The sequence below is a fragment of the Oryx dammah genome, unplaced genomic scaffold (assembly GCF_014754425.2).
Source record: "Oryx dammah isolate SB20612 unplaced genomic scaffold, SCBI_Odam_1.1 HiC_scaffold_19, whole genome shotgun sequence".
Taxonomy (NCBI): Eukaryota; Metazoa; Chordata; class Mammalia; order Artiodactyla; family Bovidae; genus Oryx; species Oryx dammah.
This window is the reverse complement of record NW_024070203.1, coordinates 59,043,915-59,066,664: the sequence shown is the minus strand read 5'-3', so window position 1 is coordinate 59,066,664 and position 22,750 is coordinate 59,043,915. Positions and strand designations below refer to the sequence as shown.

At 41.6% G+C, this 22,750-nt stretch overlaps 1 protein-coding gene across 1 annotated transcript in view; it reads left to right on the top strand.

The window, feature by feature from the left end:
• The window catches only part of SLC30A8 (solute carrier family 30 member 8), a 39,733-nt gene extending 22,278 nt beyond the window's left edge, over window positions 1-17,455 (top strand). Inside the window, exons 4-8 of the mRNA XM_040261801.1 lie at window positions 4,063-4,216; window positions 8,228-8,378; window positions 10,719-10,824; window positions 15,887-16,021; window positions 17,310-17,455. Coding sequence (XP_040117735.1) covers window positions 4,063-4,216; window positions 8,228-8,378; window positions 10,719-10,824; window positions 15,887-16,021; window positions 17,310-17,455 — 692 coding nt within the window. The remainder of the gene's footprint in view (window positions 1-4,062; window positions 4,217-8,227; window positions 8,379-10,718; window positions 10,825-15,886; window positions 16,022-17,309) is intronic.
• The last annotated feature ends 5,295 nt before the right edge of the window (window positions 17,456-22,750 follow it).

Sequence of the window (22,750 nt, the reverse complement as noted above, 5' to 3'; positions counted from 1 at the left end):
AGTGAGCATCACGGTGAGGCAGAGTAATGCAGCAGAGTCCAATCAAGGATGAAAATGGAAGGGCTGAAGCGAAGCTTCGTTTGAAAATCCCTTAGAGGCACATCTCTGGTGCACAGAGTGAAATAGACGTGTATGTGGGAATGTGTACTCTCAGTGCGAATTCCACTAAGAGCCAGATTCATGGCGGCTACCTCTACTCCGATGGGACAACAGGAGCACCTGCGTCCTTTTAGCAGCCACCTCAGCCCGAGAATCTCAGTGTGTGGTAACAGCCATGATGCTATTCATTAAATGACTTGGCATCTGGGAGAGAGGGCGGGGTGAAGCTTCTGACATTTTGCAAAATCAAGCACAGAGAGCCCAGAGAGTTGGAAAGACTGAAGAACTTCTCATAGAGGGGTTGGGAATAGAATATGGACTTTCCAGTTCACATGGCGTTTAGCCATTCAGTGGATGGTTCAGCTGGATATCTTATTCAAACAACCATCAACAACCACAAGAAAAGGAGAAGGAAGAGGAGGAAGAGGGGAGGAAAGTTTACTCTTTGTCTTTTCTTAGACCTGGGTCTTTGATGGGGTGATGGCTTGCTCTTGTCTAGGAAGGGGACCAGGTATGATGAGGCTTTACAGTCTGGGAAATTTTTACTGTGGCTAATTTTACAGTCCACCCATCTCTTCAACACATACTGCCTCTCTACTTCTCCTCCTTTGTATAATTTCTTATGTCAGAGGAATAAGAGGAGTTTCTGGCTGAATGTAAAAATCATTTATACTAAGAGTTGCAACTCCATATTTTCACACCAGTTGAGAACATCAACGTGAAACAGATCTGAAGGCAGAGCTTTGGCCAACATGCTAACACAGACAGCCTCACTAAAAGGTGCCGCTAGATGCAGACCACAGGTTGTAGCCTGGTGATTATGAACTGTGGTTTTTCGTGCTTAGAATGATAGAAAGTTCTAATTTCATGCGATGAGATGGTTGAGTGCCATCACCGATGCAATGGACATGAAGTTGAGTAAACTCGGGGAGATGGCGAGGGACAGAGAAGCCTGGCATGCTGCAGTCCATGGAGTTGCGAAGAGTTGGACATGATTTGGTGTGACTGAACAATAACAACAATTTCATGCCAAACAATTTATCATCAGAGGTGTTTTGCACTGTCTTTCCTTTAACATTCAGAGAAAGAGAGGGAGAATTGAGGAAATAAACATCAATAAAAGGACTTGGTGACATTGTGATTTAAAGATGCTTTTCAGTCCCTAATAGGGCTACATTTGGAAAATATGTACCTTTGACTGAGTACCCATCACTGATGCTCATAAATTTTTACATGTATTTTACCCTTTCTGATACCATTGGTCAAAGCTGTTTTGTAAAAAAAAGGAGGACTCAGAACTAAGATTGCTACTTGAACTTTCTCCTCCTGGCCACGGAGGTCAGTGAGAATTGACACTCCAGAAGGCCAGGGCTGCTCAACAGAACCCTCTATTTCAAGAGAAATGTTGTACAATAGATAGTACACTGGGGCCATGGAGCAATTTAAATGTGGCTAGTGCTAGTGAAAAACTGGATATTTAATTTTACTTTAAATTTAAATAGCCACATTGGATTGATGGCTACCATATTAGGCAGCACCCTCACAGACATATAGACAAAAATCAACTAGTACAGCAAACATATAATTTCCTGGATGACTTTGTTTAGGAAGAAGCTAAGTATAAAAACTGAGTTTAGGTAAAGATAATGTTAATACATGCACCCAATGTTCATAGCAACAATATTTTAATTTTCATGATATGGAAGTAACCTAAAGTGTCCATCAACAGATGAGGTGATAAAGATAAGATGGGCACACACACACACAAACATACACACACACAGTGGAATACTACTCAGTCATAACAAGAGTGGAAATTTGCCATTTGCATCAACATGGATGGGCAGGGAGGACATTCTACTAAGTGAAATAAAACAGACAGAGAATGAAAAATACTATATGATACCACTTATATGTGGAAACTAAAAGATAAAACAAAGTAGGGGAGAGGGAAGGGAGTGGAGCATGATAGGGATAGGAGATTGAGAGGTACAAGCTGTTATACATGAAGTAAATAGTTCAGTTCAGTTCAGTCGCTCAGTCGTGTCCGACTCTTTGCAACCCCATGAATCGCAGCACGCCAGGCCTCCCTGTCCATCACCAACACCCAGAGTTCACTCAGGCTCGCGTCCATCGAGTCAGTGATGCCATCCAGCCATCTCATCCTCTGTCGTCCCCTTCTCTTCCTGCCCCCGATCCCTCCCACCATCAGAATCTTTTCCAATGAGTCAACTCTTCGCATGAGGTGGCCAAAGTATTGGAGTTTCAGCTTTAGCATCAGCCCTTCCAAAGAAATCCCAGGGCTGATCTCCTTCAGAAGGGACTGGTTGGATCTCCTTGCAGTCCAAGGGACTCTCAAGAGTCTTCCCAACACCACAGTTCAAAAGCATCAATTCTTCAGTGCTCAGCTTTCTTCACAGTCCAACTCTCACATCCATATATGACCACTGGAAAAACCATAGCCTTGACTAGATGGACCTTTGTTGGCAAAGTAATGTCTCTGCTTTTGAATATGCTATCTAGGTTGGTCATAACTTTCCTTCCAAGGAGTAAGCGTCTTTCAATTTCATGGCTGCAATCACCATCTGCAGTGATTTTAGAGCCCCCCAAAGTAAAGTCTGACACTGTTTCCACTGTTTCTCCATCTATTTCCCGTGAAGTGATGGGACCAGATGCCATGATCTTCGTTTTCTGAATGTTGAGCTTTAAGCCAAAGTTTCCACTCTCCTCTTTCACTTTCATCAAGAGGCTTTTTAGTTCCTCTTTACTTTCTGCCATAAGGGTGGTGTTATCTGCATATCTGAGGTTATTGATATTTCTCCTGGCAATCTTGATTCTAGCTTGTGCTTCTTTCAGCCCAGCATTTCTCATGATGTACTCTGCATAGAAGTTAAATAAGCAGGATGACAATATACAGCCTTGACGTACTCCTTTTCCTATTTGGAACCAGTCTGTTGTTCCATGTCCTGTTCTAACTGTTGCTTCCTGACCTGCATACAGGTTTCTCAAGAGGCAGGTCAGGTGATCTGGTATTCCCATCTCTTTCAGAATTTTCCAGTTTATTGTGATCTACACAGTCAAAGGCTTTGATATAGTCAATAAAGCAGAAATAGATGTTTTTCTGGAACTCTCTTGCTTTTTCCATGATCCAGCAGATGTTGGCAATTTGATGTGTTGCTCTACTTAAAAGGGGGGAGGGTCAAAATTATGGGATGTGCCTGACCACTGACTCACAGAGTGTTTCTAGAGCCTTGTAGGGTTTTAGAACTGATCTAAAAGGTTGAGTGAAAGATCAAGGTGAGGGTTAAGGAGCTTCTAAGTAAGCAAGCATGTTTTGCTCAGTGGGAAGCTTGAACACTGTCTTATCTTTAAATATTCATGTAAATGTCTCTATTCTGATACTTTTCTTCCTTACTCTTCCCCATAAAATGCAGTTAGAGTGTTGACATACCTTGGAGTTTGCCTCTGTATTTATAGTAAGTTGAGTTGGCAAATGAAACTCATTTTCATTAAGCCTCTGAAACCTTCCCTTTTTACTGTTTTACAGTGCTGACAAGTTGTAAATGTTTTATGGCAGAATTAAGAGTTTCTAAACACATTTTACCCTTTGTGTCTCATTATTTCATCTCTTAATAACTTTCAATCATTTTAGCACCTGTTTAAATTAAAATCCCTCAGGAAAACAGCAAGGGCAGGCAGCAATTAATATGCTTTAAAAATTTGCTGAAAATTACTTAGTAATATGAAACATAATGAACTAGTATTTGATGAATGCAACAAGAAAGTACTCATCTTAGTACTAAAATTCATCCACACTTCTGCTTTGTAAATGACTAAGTAAAGTGCTGTGAGGCCTCTTTTCTTTGGTGGGGAGGTGGAGCATTAACGTCTCACGAGTCTTGGGGAGATTAAGGTGGTTCACAGATTCTCTGTGCATGTGTGTCTGTGTGCTTGCATCCCTAGAGATCCTGGGGGCCCTGCTATCCATCCTGTGCATCTGGGTGCTGACAGGCGTGCTGGTGTACCTGACGTGTGAATGCCTGCTGTACTCCGGTTACCAGATCCAGGCGACTCTGATGATCATCGTTTCGAGCTCTGCAGTGGCTGCCAACATTATGTAAGTAGCCCCACACGCTGCCCATGAAGCTTGTTGTTGTTATTGCTTGTTTCTAATTCCTCCACTTGTGAGGATGGTAGAGACCTGACAGAGTGTTCAAATGGCTCTATGACCGAAGATCAGGCTGCTTGCGCTAGTTAATGTGCATTTTAATATCCACTTCTAATAGCTATCATCTTGAGTGCTTCCTGTGTGCCAGAGACTGCTAAGATCTTTTGATCTACATTATCAAGCTCAATGTTCACAACACAAATACTTTACAGATTAGGAAATTGAAGCTCAGTAAGGTTAAATAAATTGCCATTGAGGTAGTGCAGAGGAGGATTTGAAAATAGATCCACCAAACCCAGAATTGAGCTTCTAGCCATTCTACTCTCTCACACAAATGGACAGTTCCACGTGGGATGTGACTTACCCCTCTCCTGTTTTTGTTACATGAACACATTATGGCTTCCTAGAGACCTGGGTTGGAAAGGATCATAAATTTTGTTTACTTCAGCCCCTTTCTACTTTTGAATTCCCTTTTGCAATATCCCCATAAAATGGTTTAGTTTCATATATATTTTAACAGAATAACAGGGAATTTATTTCTCTCAAGAGCAACCTATCTTATCTTTGTATCATTATGACTGCATGAACATTCTTCCTTAAACTGTGTTAGCTAAATTCTTTCTTTAGTTTCCATCTATTGGTCCATTCTCTTATCCAGGCAGTCTTAAATCATTCTCATAGGACATCTGATCATTGCCATATTGATCTGGTCTTCTTAGATGAACTATTTGATTACTCATGACAATGGGGAGTTGAGGCCAGGACTTTGACCCTTTTTGGTTGATTTGCTCTTTCCTATTTGATAGTCTGATTTGGGGTAACCTTACTTAAAACTCTGTTATCTATCTACCTACCTACCTACCATCTATGGTGGACACAATAATGACCCTTCAGGGGTTTCCACATTCTAACCCTTGGAACTCCTGAATGTGTAATTTACATGGGAAGAGAAACTTTGCAAATGTGGTTAAGGATGGATCTTGAGACAGGCAGATTATCCTGGATTATCCAGACAGGCCCAACATAACCACAAAAATCCTTAAAAGAGGGAAGTATAAGGTCAGAGGGCAGAGAAGATGATGCATTGCTGACTTTGAAGATGGAGGAAAGGGCCTGGAGTCAATGAACAGAAGTGACCTCTAGAAGCTGGAAAAGGTAAGAAAATGAATTTCCCCCGGAACCTCCAGAAGGAATGCGGTCCTGCCCACTTTCTAACCTCCAGAACGATAAGATAATACATTTATGTTGTTCTAAGCCACAAAGGCTTTATGGTAACTTGTTATGGCAGCAACAGGAAACCCAGGTACCATATATGTATCACCTGTCTTGCAATGAAACATGATACATGCAATCAGGTAGGTTCACACATAAAAGTGAAGAAGACAGAGAGTAGAGTGGCATTGTAAGCAGGTTTTTGTGTTTTTAAGAGAGGGTACAAAGGAGTCCTTGGAATTAGAAGAACCTAAGCATGCATACTTTGAATAACTTCCTCTAGGTACTCTCATATCCTGACCTTGTACCTGCTTTAGTTCCTTACTTCTTAGTTTGGGACCCATTGCTCAAAATCTTTAAGATGAACAATCAGAAGAGTGGTATTTGATCTGCTGTCACTGATGAGATCCCTAATTCCACCCAGTTACCTTGGACATGAATTTCACATTGGCAGTGGGAGAAAAAGTATAGAGAGATCAATACAAGTCTATCACTCCTAGGAGACAAATAAGCCAGGCCACATGTCCTGCTGACTGTCATCATCTTTGCCTAAGAAGAACAATATGTCCCCAGGACAGCAGTAACAATAAAAATATTAATAATTTCCCAGGAGTAGTTGTCATATAGGCTGTATCCATGCTGCCTAAAGATGAAGATGCACCCAGTTAACTACCACATAAATCTGGCACCTTGATGACTGAGGCTGACTTTCTGAATAGATACCATCCACATTTTCTTTTTACTGCAACTGCTTTCAAACTCTGAGCCTAATATTGCAGGTGAGTTTCATACTTACAAAGACCAGGGAATTGAAAAGCATTGACTTCCCTGCACAAGGAGGTAATTTTTATGGATAAACATACTGAGTGACTAAAATGTTTACTTAGAGAACTGGGATTACAGATTTCAAGTGCTAGATGCTTCATTGTCTGACTACAGAGATATCTGAACCATAATTTGGGAATAAATCTATTCCTTGGGAGCCCAAAATCAGGGCAGAAAATTCTAACAGAAGTTGCTAAGGGCTTCTAGGATGAAGATTATTGATAGAGCCTTAAGGCTAAGTTTTCTCTGCCTGAAACATTTCCTCCTCTCCTAGCCCATTTAACTCTAGTATAACCTTTCAAACTCAACTCAATTGCTTTGTCTGTCTAACTAAATCAGACTCCCTTGTTGTACTATCTGTAGCACCAGTTCTTAATAGGCTCAGGATAATTAGAATTTTCCATTTATGTGTGTCTTTTTAGAATCTCCGCCATCTCCATCATACTTAAAGTTATAATGGGGAGGGGCCATGTCTGTTTTCACCGTTATGCTCCAAGTATTAAACAGTGCCTGGGATATAAAATCCCTAAATAAGTTTTTTTAAATATAAAATGAGTAAAAGAATGAATGATGATGGGATGAGCATACATGGCAGGCCTAGAAACTGCCAGGCATACACGGCTGTCTGAAGAACTTTAAATGGTAGCTTCTAATAGAAGGTGAATTTCTGCTCAAACACTAACACTATAAAACCTGTAGATTATGTAATGACCAAATCTTGATGAATAGAAGTCACTCTGCTTTGTGACGATGGCCTGAGATTTAATAGACACTTTACCTGCAAACAGACTGGGGTATGTGGCACTGAAAAATTATTTTTTTACACCTTTGTTCTAAAATGCTCAGAAAGTGTTTCTAGGCAAAACATAAGAGATATTACTCCTAAAATAGATAAACAGAATTGGGTACATAATTTATAGGGCCCACTACTAATCTCTTGGAATTGGATTAGAGATGTTAAATTTTGCAATATGTTACACACATATAAAACATTTATATACATGAATATATTGCAGTTTTGATAAATAGCTATGTATTTACACAAGCACATTACTTTCATCATTGGCCATTAGGGAATTATTCACATTTCAAGTTCTAGTGGAAATGAATAAAATTGAGTAAAATAAAGGTTTAAAAAATTCAACCTTGATGAAATCCACTGCTTATTTTGTTGTATTGCTTTTTGCTGCTTTTTGCATTTGAAACCAGCACATTTAATTAAGCTCCCACCAAAGCTCAGCTTTAAGTCTAGCTCGGTAGACACTTGATAAATGATATTTCCCCTCCTCCTTGTCAAATACTTGGCATTTACCTAATAGATGTTACTCTCTATTTTTAAAATGAAACACAGTAGCATTAAACTGGGCTTCCCTGGTAGTTCAGCTGGTAAATAATCTGCCTGCAATTCAGTAGACCCCGGTTTGATTCCTGGGTCAGAAGATCCCTGGAAAAGGGATAGGCTACCCACTCCAGTATTCCTGGGCTTCTCTGGTGGCTCAGAGGGTAAAGAATCTGCCTGCTATGCGTGAGACCTGGGTTCGATCCTTGGGTTGGAAAGATCTCCAGGAGGACATGGCAACCCACTCCAGTATTCTTGTCTGGGGAATCCCCATGGACAGAGGAGCCTGGTGGGCTACAGTCCATGGGGTCACAAAGAGTCGGACATGACTGAGCGACTAAGCGCAGCACAGCATTAATTAGAAAGAGAAAACTGATATGAATCCTCAATGTCTGTCCTTGTGTGAAAATTTTAAAATTCTGTGATACCCCTGTGTTCAAAATTACTCCAAAATAGTCCATTATAAAGCAGCAATGTTTCAATCCATTGCCATTTTGGATAACACAGGCTGTCGTCAACATGATACTGCAAAGATTTTTAAGGGTTAATCTCATGTGTGCCAAGGACATTGTTTTTTCTTTCAGACTAAGTGTGATTTTACACCAGAAACACCCTGCCCACAATCACAAAGAAGTGCAAGCCAACGCTAGTGTCAGAGCTGCTTTTGTACACACCCTTGGAGATCTATTTCAGAGCATCAGTGTGTTAACCAGTGCGCTTGTTATCTGCTTTAAGGTGAGTATGTCGGAGTCAACTCCCTGTTCCCGTGACTTTATAGATTAGGTGGTACGTGATCTGGCCCTCCATTATTACTTTAAATGGGGGTGGACTGCCGATTTGCCTACACGAATTACTTTACAAGGTGCAAACAAACAAACATTCAAAGCTTGAAACCTTAGATTTTCCTAATTCATAAGAGCAATGTTTTTAACTATACGGCTGCCAGTCTTTTAAGAAAGCAGTTCTTTTGTCCTGGGGTTAAGGTGGACAGCAACAGAACCATGAAAAACTTAGGGTTCTTGGGTTATAAGCAACAGAAAAGGTCTCTAGCTCACTTAAGCCAAACAGATTCATTGATTGAAATTTATTAGAGGTACTCTTCTAAGAAAGCAAGGTAGAAATAAGGGAAACTTGGTATTCAGATTTCAGAAACTATCCAACTTCTGTCCCAAGCACCATGCTGAAATGAATGTACATGTGTGCGTGCATGCTCAGTCACTCAGTGGTGTCCAACTCTTTGCAACTCTATGAACTGTAGCCCACCAGGCTCTTTGGTCCATAGGATTTTCCAGGCAAGAATACTAGAGTGGGTTGCCATTTCCTCCTCCAGTGGATCTTTCCAACCCAGGGATCAAATCCACGTCTCCTGCATTTGCGGGTGAATTCTTTACTACTGAGCCACTTGGGAAGCCTGAAATGAATGTGATTCAGCTAATTTATTTTTCCTCTTCTTGTCACTCTGCTGAAAATTCATGTTTCCGGGAAATGAAACCCAATTGATGTAGACTGGGTCTTGTATCTGTTGCTTGGCTGGGGAGGGTAGAGCCGTTGGCTGACTCTTCCACAATGGGAGGGAAAGAACTTCTTTCCCAAAAGAACTGTGTTAATGGAAACCTGGAGTAGATCTGGGTGAGCCTCTGACCCTAAACAAATATTCACTGTAGCTCTCTGGTAATAACAAGAACTAAAAGAGGTGGGTGAGGGCAGAGGTACAGGCAGGTGGGTAGTGGAGGAGAGGGACATTTATCTCTGCCCATTTGCATCATGACTGTCCATTTAGCAGGGACTCTACTGTTTTACTAAAAAACTAAAACATGTAAACAAAAATTACAAAGACATGTCTGAATTCAACTGAGTAAATCCTCACTGAAAGCTTTAAGTTTAAGGCAAAATTGCTTAAGTTGTACAGGTGAGTAGAGTTTGAGAGTACTCTTATCAAGGTCACCCTGGCTGAGTTTCTTGGAAGTAATGAGGCACAAAGTTTTCTGTGGCACAGAACTTCATCAAGGGCAGAATAGCAAAAGTTTCACCCTGAGGCCAAGGGCTCCAGTGGTGAAACAGTGTGAGAATGAGGCCTCAGTGAATACTTTTTGGACTGTATCAAAGATGCCTATCTTGAGTCTGTAACATACTTACGAGAGAAAGATATAAACTGACCCCATCTGCCAAGACCAAGCTCTGGCTGTACCTTGGTCACATGTAACCTCTGAGCAGATGATTCCCTTTCTTATCATAATTAAGGCTGAAAAGTCATTGAATACTATGCCCATATGTGCATATTTTCATCCATCCTCTCTACTTCCATTAATTTGAGAGACATTAAATAAGGCCTTTTGAGGGAGCACTCAAGGATATCTCTCCTCTTACTTTTTGTTTTATCCTCATTTAAAAAAAAATTAGCAGCACTGGCTTTTCCTGATCTGAAAGAATAGCATTGAAACATGTATCTAACCATATGTAAAATAGAGTGCAAGTTTGATGCATGAAGCAGGGCACTCAAAGTCAGTGCACTGGGACAACCCAGAGGGATGGGGTGGGGAGGGAGGTGGGAAGAAGGTTCAGGATCGGGGACACATGTATACCTGAGGCTGATTCATGTTGATGTATGGCAAAACCCACCACAATATTGCAAAGTAATTAGCCTCCAATTAAAATAAATACATTAATTTAAAGAATTTGGCAGCACTGGCTTTTCATTGCAGTGAGCAGGCTTTCTGTAGTTGCGCTGTGTGGTCTTAGTTGCTCCATGGCATGTGGGATCTTAGTTACCTGACCAGGGATCAAACCTTAGTTCCTAACACTGGAAGGTAGCCACTGGGAAAATCCCTCTCCTTACTTCTTAAATTGTAGGGAGAACATGTCTTATGGTCTCCCTTTCTTTAGTCATTGAGAGCTGAAAGCTTAGAAGAAGGATTATGTCTTTAGGAAGTCTTGTCTCTGATTTGGATGGGAAGTGTCAGGAGGGTGAACGGGCGACAGGAAAGGAAGGAAGTATGCTCGTTTACTTATTTTATCAATCAGTCTTTCTGCAGGGAGGCCTGGATTCAAAGACCTGAAATTCCTTTTTTTTTCTAGCCAGAGTATAAGATAGCCGACCCGATCTGCACATTCGTCTTTTCTGGCCTGGTTTTGGCCAGCACCGTCACTATCTTAAAGGACTTCTCCATCTTACTCATGGAAGGTAGGAGTGATTTTCATATTATTTCCAGCATGTGTGTTTTCTCTTCCCTATAACCACAAAAGGAAATGACCTCAAGGCATGCTCACTGTGAGCCCGCATTATAAGGAAAATGTAAGCTTATAAGGAATTTTTATGAATCCAAGTACTATGAGTTTTATTCATATGGGAATAAATAAAAAAGAATTGGCTTCTATTTCTTCTCTAGCAATTATCGTATCATATGGCATAGTATAAAAGCAATATGTACAAATACTAGAGATAAACAGTGAGGGAGAAACAGCAAAATTATACATTTATTCCTAAAAACATGAAAACTACCTAAGAAAGATTGTGTAACTCTGTCTCTTGGGAAGCATTATAACTACTATGATACTGAAAAGGTAAAATGCTTCTTAGACTAGGCCAGCAGTTCTCAGACATTAGTGCCATCAGAACCACTTGGAGGGTCTGTTAAAACAGACTGTGAGGCCCACCAGACAGTTCCTGAGACAGTAGACCTGGATGGGATGGGGCCTGAGAAATCTGAATTTTAACAAGATGTTGATGCTACTGCCACAGTGAAACAGGAAACGGACTCGAAAGTCCTTGTGTGACAAGTGAACGCCCTTGCTTGGCAGGGGACAGTGCATTTGTTTAGGTCCCAGATGATTCCACCTCCTGTCCTGGGGGCTGAGTGCCGAGCTGCAGCTGTTGCAGCTTTTACAGAAGCTATTGAAAAGAGACAAATGCATATACAATTTAGGATGACTATATTTGGTGTTCTCTCTCAGTACAGCTCTTCTCTCATGATTATCTTTTTTTTAATGTAAGGAAAAGTGTAGCTAATTATTGAAATTCCTATCAGATAGGCAGGTAACTCCTACATGAAATATACTTATTTTTAAATTAGGTTTTCAAATTAGGTTAGCATAAAATAATATTTGTACTTGATAAAATTTAAATATGTGTGTGTGTGTGTGTGTGTGCTGTGTGCTTAGTTGCTCAGTCATGTCTGACTCTGCAACCCCACGGACTGTAGCATGCCAGGCTCCTCTGTCCGTGGAATTCAGGCAAGAATATTGAAGAGAGTTTCCATGCCCTCCTCCCGAGGATCTTCCCAACCCAGGAATCAAACCCAGGTCTCTCGCATGGCAGGCCGATTCTTTACTGTCTAAGCCACCAGGGAAGCCCAAGAATACTGGAGTGGGTAGCCTACTGTTCTCCAGGGGATCTTCCTAACCCAGGAATTGAATCAGGATCTCCTGCATTGTAGGTGGATTCTTTACCAGCTGAGCTACAAGGGAAACCCATATATATATATATGTATGTGTATATATACATATATACATGTATATATATGTGTGTATATATATATATGGATTTCCCTTGTACGCATACATACACATATATGTGTAAATGGAAAGGCATAAAATGATAAGACTTCTCCCCATTTTTTCACCTGTAAATTCTCAATCTTATTCTTCAACCCTAACATCTACTAATAAGGTAAAAGGTGACATGCTGCTACTGCTGCTGCTAAGTCTCTTCAGTCATGTCTGACTCTGTGCGACCCCATAGACGGCAGCACACCAGGCCCCGCCGTCCCTGGGATTCTCCAGGCAAGAACACTGGAGTGGGTTGCTATTTCCTTCTCCAATGCATGAAAGTGAAAAGTGAAAGTGAAGTCGCTCAGTTGTGTCCGACTCCTAGCGACCCCATGGACTGCAGCCCACCAGGCCCCTCCATCTATGGGATTTTCCAGGCAAGAGTACTGGAGTGGGTTGCTATTGCCTTATATCTTTCCAAAAATATCTATGCATTTACACATATATGTATATGTAATAAAACACACACACACACATACACATGTGTATGCTGTTGCTAAGTTGTATCTGACTCTTTTGCAACCCCATCCCAAGCAAGAGTACAGGAGTGGGTTACCATTTCCGTCTCCAGGGGATCTTTCCAACCTAGGGATTGAACCTATGTCTCCTGCTTGACAGACAGATTATTTACCACCAAGCCACCAGGGAAACCCTAAATATGTGTATACATATGTGTGTCTATATACATGAGTGTGTGTGTGTGTGTATATATATATAGTGTATATGTATATGTCTTTTTTTCATCAAACAAGATTATACACGTGTTTTGTTCTGCACCTTGCTTTTTTCAACTAGGAATCTTTCCATATTAGTAAATACATAGATAACCTCGTTCTTTTTCATGGGTACAAAGTATTCTATTGTTAGCATCCACTTGCTTATTGATGGACATTACAAATAATGCTTCAATTATATTCTTAGCACTTATATCTGTGGAATAATTCCTAGACATGTATTGCTGTTTCAGAAGTTATGGACCTTTTAAAATTTGATAGATACTGTCATTTCTACCAAAGAGACCATATCAATTTTTTTTTCCCACCAACAGTGTAGGAGAGAGCTCATTTCTTCCCAACCTCACCATCACTGGATATTATCAAACTGTTGGTTCTCCTATAATCTGATAGGTGATTATATTATATCTTATTGATTGTATATGTGAATCTTTAATTATGAAACCTAGTGAGTGATTTTTCATATACCTATTAGCCTGGGTAATTATTTTTTGGAACACTAATTTGGGTATTTTTCTGGATGCATTAATATTTTTGCAGGCTCTCCATCAGAAAGAAAAAGGTTTCTAGGATGTGATGAACACTGAGGTCCATGGGAACATGTCCTCTTGCTTGTCAGTATTATTTCATAGAGGAAAATAAATAGGAGTAGACTTGCATTCTCCATAAAAGTAAAGTGAGAAAAGGAGGCAAGAAAAAAAGAGGTAGTGGGATCTTGACTTCATCTCAAGAGTCCCAGATAAATGACAGCATAAGGTCAAAGGAAACTCTCCAGGGATGACACTTTAGGCATAACTGTCACCTTTGGGTTACAATACCTGGGGTCTAATGCTTACGTAACACTTCACACCCAGAGGAGGGATCTTAGAGTCTGGCATCCCACTTACCCATGTGGCCTTACAAATTCTTCTTAACCCTTCTGACTCCCAATTTCTTCTCCAGTCAAACAGTTCTAACACTGGATCTTGAAGTTTTATAACTATTAAATAAGATCATTACTAGAAAGTGCTTAGCACAAACCTTGACCTATAGTAGGTTCTCAATAAAGGTGCTAGTATTATTAATTATTTTATTATTGTGTAACATTTTCACCCATGACTATATGCACATTCTATGGCTAATCTGAGACAAGAATTTCTTTGTTTCGAGTGCCCCGAACTTTGTGGAGCTCATAGAGTAAAAAATCATGTTGACCACCTGTTTGTTCTATGAAAAGATATAAAATGGGATAAAACTAAACTCAGACTGTACTGAATTTTAAGTTAGCTCCAAGGAGGGAATCCCTATGAGCAAGGTTCTTAAATCCTGAAAAAGGAGGGTTAAGAATTCCCTATTCCCTTTAAGAAAGTGGTTCTAATCTGGCAGCTCATTACAATCATCCGAGAAGCTTTAGAAAAATACTTATGCCCAGGCCCTAGACCCAGAGATCTTGACAGATCTCTTGATAGATCTTGACAGATCTCTTGATAGATCTTGACAGATTTAATAGAAGCTAGCTTTTTTTTTTTTTTTTAACATGTAGGCAAGCTTGAGAACCACTTCGAAGTAGGGCTTCCCAGTAGCTTGTAAATACTAGTGCAATGGTTCTCTACTTTGGCTCTGTTAGAATCAACAAATGAGTTAACAAAATACTGATGCTGGCCTTATCCCCAGAAAATCTGATTTAATTGGTCTTGGGTCTAACTTGGTCATTGGGATTTCTTAAATCTCTGGTGACACTAATGTGCCTCCAAGGTCAAGAGCCACTCTGAAAGCATATAGATTTCAGAGCCTCATCCAGAGATGTTTTCTTTAGGAGAATTTTAATAGAGCCAAGGCATATTTATTTACAACCAACACATGAGGTGTTTGTGTTATAGGTATATAATAATTGAAGTGGAAGCTAAAAAGGTGTTTATCCTTAGAAAACTTTTCTACAGAATCCTCTTTGGATCATCTTTAGTTGACAGAGATTTACCTATCGTATCAAATGGCTTTACCACTGTGGTGCTAATTGAGTTGATTTTTTAAAAATTCGTATATCAACCTGATACCTTTTATGATTTTAACCAACCATTGACTTGGTTTTTCTCTCTGTAGCCAGCCAAAGCAAATATCCTTATATTTTCAAATCCTATCATCTATGTGACAATCCTTGCAATGTTTGAAAACGGTGATTCTACTTCCCTTCACCTTCCCATATCCAGGTAGAGACACTCCAGTTCCTTCAGCCCCAAAACATAGCTGACTGGCTGCCAAACTCCCCATCTTCATGCATGTCCCACACTATTCCTCTAGAAACAATGATGACAGTCAAACTACTACATTCTCCGGCTTGAATAGTAAACCCTTACTACTGTACTTAAAATGATAGAAATTCTACAGACAGAATAATGAGATGGTATTATAACATTAGGATCTCCTATTATCATAGTTCGCTAAGGGACTGGTTAGATAACTAACAATTGTATAGCATTAGAGTTTACAAAGGACAGATGTTTTCTGAGATGTTTTCAGAGTCCCCAAAGGACTCTGTTAACTACATATTGCTTTTATTATGCCTATTTTACTACAAATATTTTGAGGATTAGAGAAGTTCCAAGTGCTGGCTAAAATTCACAATAGTTGTAGTCAGAATGCCAACCCAAGATTATTCAATACCAAATCCCATGGGATTTCACTTTGCTTTCCAGATAATTACAAACATAATTGGGGGAAATAATACACTCTGGAAGTGAAGGGTGATGACTGTCTTGATGGCTGCAGAGTAAAATCTGCAAATGCTCTTTGTGAATCTGTAGCTGATGGCAAAACCTTTGAAACAGGTGAATCTGCTTTTGTAAACATTTGAAAAGAGAAACCATAGATGGAGAGGGCAAGGTAGTATTTTAGTAAGGACTTTGCAGCCCCAATTAGTCTTTGCACTGAGCTATATTTCATGAGATAACCTACTAACCCCGGCCTCCTGTTCTCTCCTCTTGGCAGGTGTGCCAAAGCACCTGAGCTACAATGGTGTGAAAGAGCTCATCTTAGCAGTGGATGGGGTGGTGTCTGTGCACAGTTTGCATATCTGGTCGCTAACAATGAACCAAGTGATTCTCTCTGTTCACGTTGCTGCAGGTCAGTGAGTTTGTAAACATCCTGGACAAAAATTCAATCATATCCTATAACGTCAGTAATTTCCCTCCTTCTGGTAGAGCCGCCCTGAGTGTCTGTTGCATGCCAAAACAATTGCGATGTGTTTTGTGTGACCAAGGACCTTTGAAACCCCCTTCCCCATGCCAATGTCGTCATGGCAACAGTGCTACTTATGACCACCCTGGAGGTGGAAGGTAGAGGTTTAGATTGTAGAACAAAAGGATAAAACACCACCCAAGCTTCAAGGCCTTAAATTCTTTTTGACTCGATGTCCTATTGGTTAAAGGAGTGGAATGAATTTAACAAGAAACATTCACTGATTGTCTTTGGTGTGTGAGATGTTTTACCCTAGCATCAAAGAGAGAAAGGTGAAGGAGACACAGGTCCCATCCTTCAGATTCCAAAAAGGTAAAAGATATACTAGTCAGAATTAATGGTGGTTCCTTTACTGGATGGTTAGCAATTCTGTAACCATGTGAGATAACTCTCGGGATGTGAGGTTTACCCTAAACAACTACTTTGTCAAGTAGAAGGTGATTTTGCTCATGATACATCCTAGGGCTGAGAAAATGGGCAATGGCTTGGGAGACAGCTCAGACCAAGAATGATATATTAGGCTGCTGAGAAATAACTCATGAAGTTACTTAGAAGCAGGATACAGGAAGAGTCATTGGAGGACTGTGCTTTCTCAGACATCCTCATCTCAGCTGAGAGGCTTCGATCTGGCTGCAGGGAATTTACAGCCTCCCCTACGCCAATATTTCACTGCAAATGGAAGGATCTAGTAAACACTCAGGTTACTACGGAGGGAACTTCACAGCCTCCTGATACCTTTTGGGAAAAGAGAAAAAGACGGCAGAGAGGGCTGCTGCTGTAAATGTTTCCTGGCTCTTGTCACCATGCTTGAGATAAATGGTGATTATATATACGGGTGAGAACTCAGAGAACCCAGGGAGCCAGTGAGCAGGGCTGTATAGGAAATAGTAGTTCTGACTTGGCTTTTTCATGGCTTATCTCCTCTGTCACACTCAGCCCCTAGGGACGCCAGACCCCAGAGAGAACTAACTGTGGGCAGGAAGTTCCCATAGTGACAGGGCGCCTTTCAGCCATGTCTGTGTAACGTAGCTGATTGTCAGAGCCATCACAGCTCCTTTCGACGGCACTGCCTGTGCCCTACCCCAGCAGCAGAGACAAAGTACTTGAAGCTGGAGATGAGCCGTCGCCCCGTGTGTGCAATCAGTGCCAATCTCTCTCAGTTCTTTATCAACAGCAGCCAGCCGGGAGAGCCAGGTGGTTCGGAGACAAATCGCAAAAGTCCTCAGCGGTCACTTTCCTGTGCACTCACTCACCATTCAGATGGAGCTGCCAGCCGACCAGGATCCTGCCTGCCTTTTATGCGAAGACCCTCAGGACTAGCCAGTTGCTCTGCCAGCTCCCCAGATTTGACAGGCCACTGCGTGCTGCTCCACAGTTTCTATGAAATCAACAGAAGAAGTCTGAGAAACTCATGATACAGTACGATGCACACTGTAGCTCCATCCCCATAAATGAAACCGTGCTTAGATTCATCAGTCAACTGGATTCTCCACCCATCGGGAGCTGTGTTCATTCTAGAAATGTATGTATAGATTATTCCTGACTGGGGCTGAAATAACAGCTGTTTGTAACCACAGCTAACAGAAAGTTCACCTCCCTTCAGTAACGCATCCCGAGGCTGAGAGGGTAAAGCTGAACTCAGGAAGGAGTCTTACCAGGAATCAGTGGCAAGGAAAGAGTCATGAAAATTTTTCCAAAACATGAAAAGCAAAAGTAAGGAGAGCCAAGTCAGGGGTAAAAGCGAATCTGGAGGTCTAGTATTCTTGCCTAAAGAATTCCGTGGAGAGAAGAGCTTAGCAGACTACAGTCCACGGGGTTGCAAGAGCCGAACATGACCGAGCACACAAGTATATGTGCATGGCTCTTTCGATATGTCCCCTTATTTCACTCTAATGACTTTTAAAAAGTTGAAATTAATACCATCATTGTATAGATAAAGCCATAAAGATTAAGTGAATCAATCAATGTCATTTATTCTTTCATTTAAAAGTCTTTTTCAAAACAGGCTATGGGCAGAGCACTGGTAAACCAAGCTGACATGCCCTTTGCCCTCACAGAACTCTTTCCCTTTGGGAAGAGACAGGCATTATACTAATAAACACCACCAAGAATATACTACAAATAGCAGCAAGTGATATGAAATAAGAGGGGCTGATTGAGGTTGGGGAGGTCAATGGAGGGCATCTCTGAAGAAATGGCATCTAAGTTGAGACTTGAATGAAGAGGTAGGTGATAGCCAAATGCACTGTAGAAGGAAACACATTCCAGAAGAAGCAAGAGAATGAGGGGACACCCTGAAGAAAGAAGTGGGTGCATTTGAGGAATTGGGGAAGGTCCTTGTGGCTAGAATGTACTAAGAGTGAGTTAAAGAATATGAAGGACCAGAAGGTGGAGAGGGACTTCCCTGGTGGTCCAGTGGTTAAGACTTTGTGCTCCCAATGTACGGGGCAAGGGTTCAATCCCTGGCCAGGGAACTAAGATGCCACATGCCACATGGCATGGCTAAAAGAGTTTTAAAAAAAAAAGGCAGGACAAACAAGCAAGTCCAAGTAAGAAAGTAGCTGAAACCAGATCTATTTTGACCAAAATCCCATCTATGCTTTCTCTTTGAACACTTTTGCTTTATTTTGGGTGGGGGGGCTGTTTCTTTTTGATCAAGTAATCCGCGTTGACAATCAGCCATTATTTCAGAAGTGCCTGCAAAAGAGGAGCCTATGTTCCTCAGAGGAATGAGATGAACAAACTGCTGTGTTTAAAAGTAAAGGCCTGACAGGTGCTTCTGTAATACATCCTGTCTTAGGTGGCCCTAGTACTGTGTCCACGCAGGAGTCTGCTAAACTAAGAGGAAGCCTAAAGGACTGGAAGTGGTTGCAGGCCAACTTCGACCCTGGAGACCCTGAGTCATGCCAGTGATGTGGGACATGAGAGGGGCAGAGGAGTGAGGCAGTGGAATCAGGGGACTCTGTGGTAAGGAATGAACGTTAGAAGGAATGAGAAATCTGGTCAGTCTCTTCCGCTGCCTTCCAGATCTGTGACCTTCCACTGCCATTCCATTTCTCTGAGCTTCAGATTCCTCATCTGAAAATGGGAATTATAGTTTCATCAGTGGGTTTCTGTTAGAACTATGTGGGGTAAAAATGTAAAGAACAAGATTCTTTGTGTGGTAAAAATTGAGTGCTCCATAGACATTCTTCTCAATCCAGGGTTTCTCAACCATCGTGGAATCATTATTTGGGGTTGGATCATTCTTTGTTGTGATTGGACTGTTACAACACAATGGCAGAAAGTTATTCTTGTGCATCATAGGAGGTTGAGCAGCAACCCTGGGCTCTACCCACTAATTACTGCAAGCACTCTCCAACACACACACACACACACACAGACTAAAAGGGAAAATGGCAGTTGATTGAGGCATGGAGGTCTTGGCACTCAGGATGACTCAGAAGTGGCACTTTTAGGCACTGCTAAAACTCAATGGACGGGAGTCTGAGTGAACTCTGGGAATTGGTGATAAACAGGGAGGCCTGGCGTGCTGCGATTCATGGGGTCGCAAAGAGTCGGACACAACTGAGTGACTGAACCCAACTGAACTGAAAAGTGCCTTTTGACCAGAAGTCAGTGGGATAAGAGGAAGTAATCTGAGGCTGCTCCTTACATACCAGGTCCACTTCTGTGCACGTTCCAGACTCTCCAACAAGGGGACAGGAGTATTCAATATGACTTGTCTGAGGTGAGAACATTCTTTGGGCTGTGGTTTTCTCTTAGACAGGGTTCCTGTGTCTACAGCCACAGACACACAATCTCATTTTTTCTCTCCTTGCTTTCTTGGTAGATAAACCCAGACAAAAGTGTCTCCTTGTTCCAGGCCAGTCATGCTTCTCTCCTTTATTTTTGTTTCCCTTTTCCAACCCCTCTGAGCAGAGAGCTGAGTAGGTGAGTCAGGCCAAGGCCTTCTGTGCAAATCTGGCCATCCATCTCTCCTCCCCAGCCCACTCCATCTTTGCCCAGGGAAAACTGAATGTGCTGGTTTCAAGGTTCAGATTCAAGCAGTAGAAAAGAAAGGGAAGTCTCACTTCAGCTTCCAGCTGGAGCAGTGTTTTCTAAAGCGGGAGGCTTTTCACTGGGTTACTGGGTCCTGCTTCAGATTTTAAGGATGTGGAACTTTGATTTGTATTCTGCTATTATCTTCTGCATGTCTTTCACCTGTAGAGAGTATCATAAAGTAAAGATGTGCAGGCCTCAATGGGTCTGGTTTGGAACTTGAACTTCTGTATGTTTTAACATACCTGGAGATGATACTAAAGAACAGACAGAGTCTAGAAGAGCCTCAGCCAAAGGAGGTCACTAAGTGAGGGATTCAGACACACACCCAGGGACCTTCAATGATATCTAAAGTTGCGACCATGTGGATGGGGTAGGAAGGGAGCACAGAGTGGTGAGGATTGTGGGCTTGGCGACTGAGACTTCACATCATTAAGCTGACAGCCACACTGGAGTTTGAATGATATTGGAAGGTTCTCCAGACAGATGAAGAAAAAGGCCTTCTAGACAGAGAAAGCTATGTGTAAATCATGCTTGTGTTTTCCTGCTAGTTTTTAATTTGAAAAGCAGAATATATGTGGCAAAGAAAATGATCAACTCTGTGATGTTTAAAAATGTAATTTTTGGTGCTTTATCATTATTAACATTGAAGAGAACAGGAGTTTTGCTTTTGATGATTTTTCTGACATTGTCAGCGTCTAGCAGGGTGCTGGAAACCTGGCAGGCATTAATAATTGCTGAGGCAATGACTCTGGGGCCTTGTCATTATTTTTTATTTACGTTTGTGTTTTTCTGAAATTCTGAGGGCCAAGGAAACATTGACTTTGACTGAGGAGGTCACACGTGTGCCATCTCTGCAAATCAATCCACACCGCCAAAAGACCTACTTAGCATTCTGCTGAGGGCTCGCCCTGCTCCGTGGAGATGGCCAGGCATGTCCTCCACCTCAGGAAACAAGCTTAGGCAACCAAAACGAGAGGTGCTGGGGTTCCTAGTGGCTTCTGCCTCAGCTGGCTCTCGAAACAGAAGGAATGGTTCATGCCAACTCAGTCTCCCGTCTCAAGGGCTGCCGTGTGGTTTTGGTTTTCCATACTTTGTACCAGATGGAGCTCTAACGGACAGACGACCTGGCAAACACACAAGTTCTAGGGGCACTGTCTGCTCTGCTTTTCTCTGAAATCGTGTTTCCGATGTCAGAAATACATCGAATGCCAGGTCACCCCAAGGGAGATGGACTTGTATGTCAACCAAAGGCAGCGCCTCATCGCTCCCAGCCATTTCTGCTCTTTTCCTGGAATTCTCCTTCTTTAGTCAACTAGATTGAAAATTCTGGATGGTAGATGTGTTTGTGTTAAAGTCAAGACAACCTGAAGTGGGGTTTTTAAGGATTTGAGATGAAAGAGCAGCTACCACCAAGGAATTTTATGTGCCAGGCATCAATGCCCAAGGTCTACCCCCTCTCTCTCTGCCCCGCCTCCCTGGCATGGTTAGACCTCCAGGCCACTGAACTGACTGCAATAGTGCAGTAGAATTCTTTACTTTGTGGCATGGTATTTTCTCTGGCTACTGAAATATTAATGATCTTTCATATCTTTCAAAGCAACAGGCTTTATTCTGCAGAATACTAAAATCAAGCCAACTCCACTGCCACCCTCCATCCTTATACTATGCCTCACTGTTATCCAGTATCCAGTCAAGATTTATCTAGGGCTCCGTGGTGAGGTCAGGGCCCAGAAAAGAAATGTATGTGTTCCATATATTTGGTTACAGATGGAAAATGGGAATGCTGAAGGACGTGAAAGAAAAGCTTATCCTTTGAACAGCAGTTCTGTCGATTGCCTGAGTCTGAATCTTAGCCCTTCCCTTCATTAGCTCCGTGACCCCTAGCTAGCGATTTAGATGCTCTGGCCTTGTTTCCTGATCAGTAAAACCTCCCTATTGGGATGCATGAGAATTTCATAAATAAGGACTCAGAGGTTGGATTTGTGTATAGCAGGTAGTTAGCACTCAGTATCTTAACTGCTACTGTTGTTATGTACAAAGTAAGTCGGTATGTATGTGTCACAGAGATTCATATCATGCCAACTTTTAAAAGGTTTTGAGTCATCAACACACCCCCACAAGAGAATGGCCAAATTATTGGTGAGAATTAAACAGCCCTTTCTCTCACAGGGAGCGATTGAGGCTTGCTGAGATAAAGGCTTATCTGAAAGAGCGTTACCTAGTAAGGGAGTCCTGGAATCATTAAAATAGTTAAGTCCCTTTCTGACATACTCTGAAAACTTCTGCTTTTATCTTTGAAGTAAAAGCTGAATGAGGCATTCCGAGTGCATTATTAGCACTGTTTAACTGGTTTTGTTTGAAGTTGAACGGCATTTTTTCAAATGGAATTCAGTAGGAACTTCATCAACTAATGCCCTGTTTCTTTTCTATCCCTTCTCCTATTTTTTGCAGTGATGAAGGCAGTCACAGGACCCCTCCCCCGACCAGCCCTACATTTCCTTTCCTCAAAGGGGTGCCCTGTTGCTATGAAACATCACTTCCTTGTTTTTTTGGTGTCTCTTTCTCTTATGG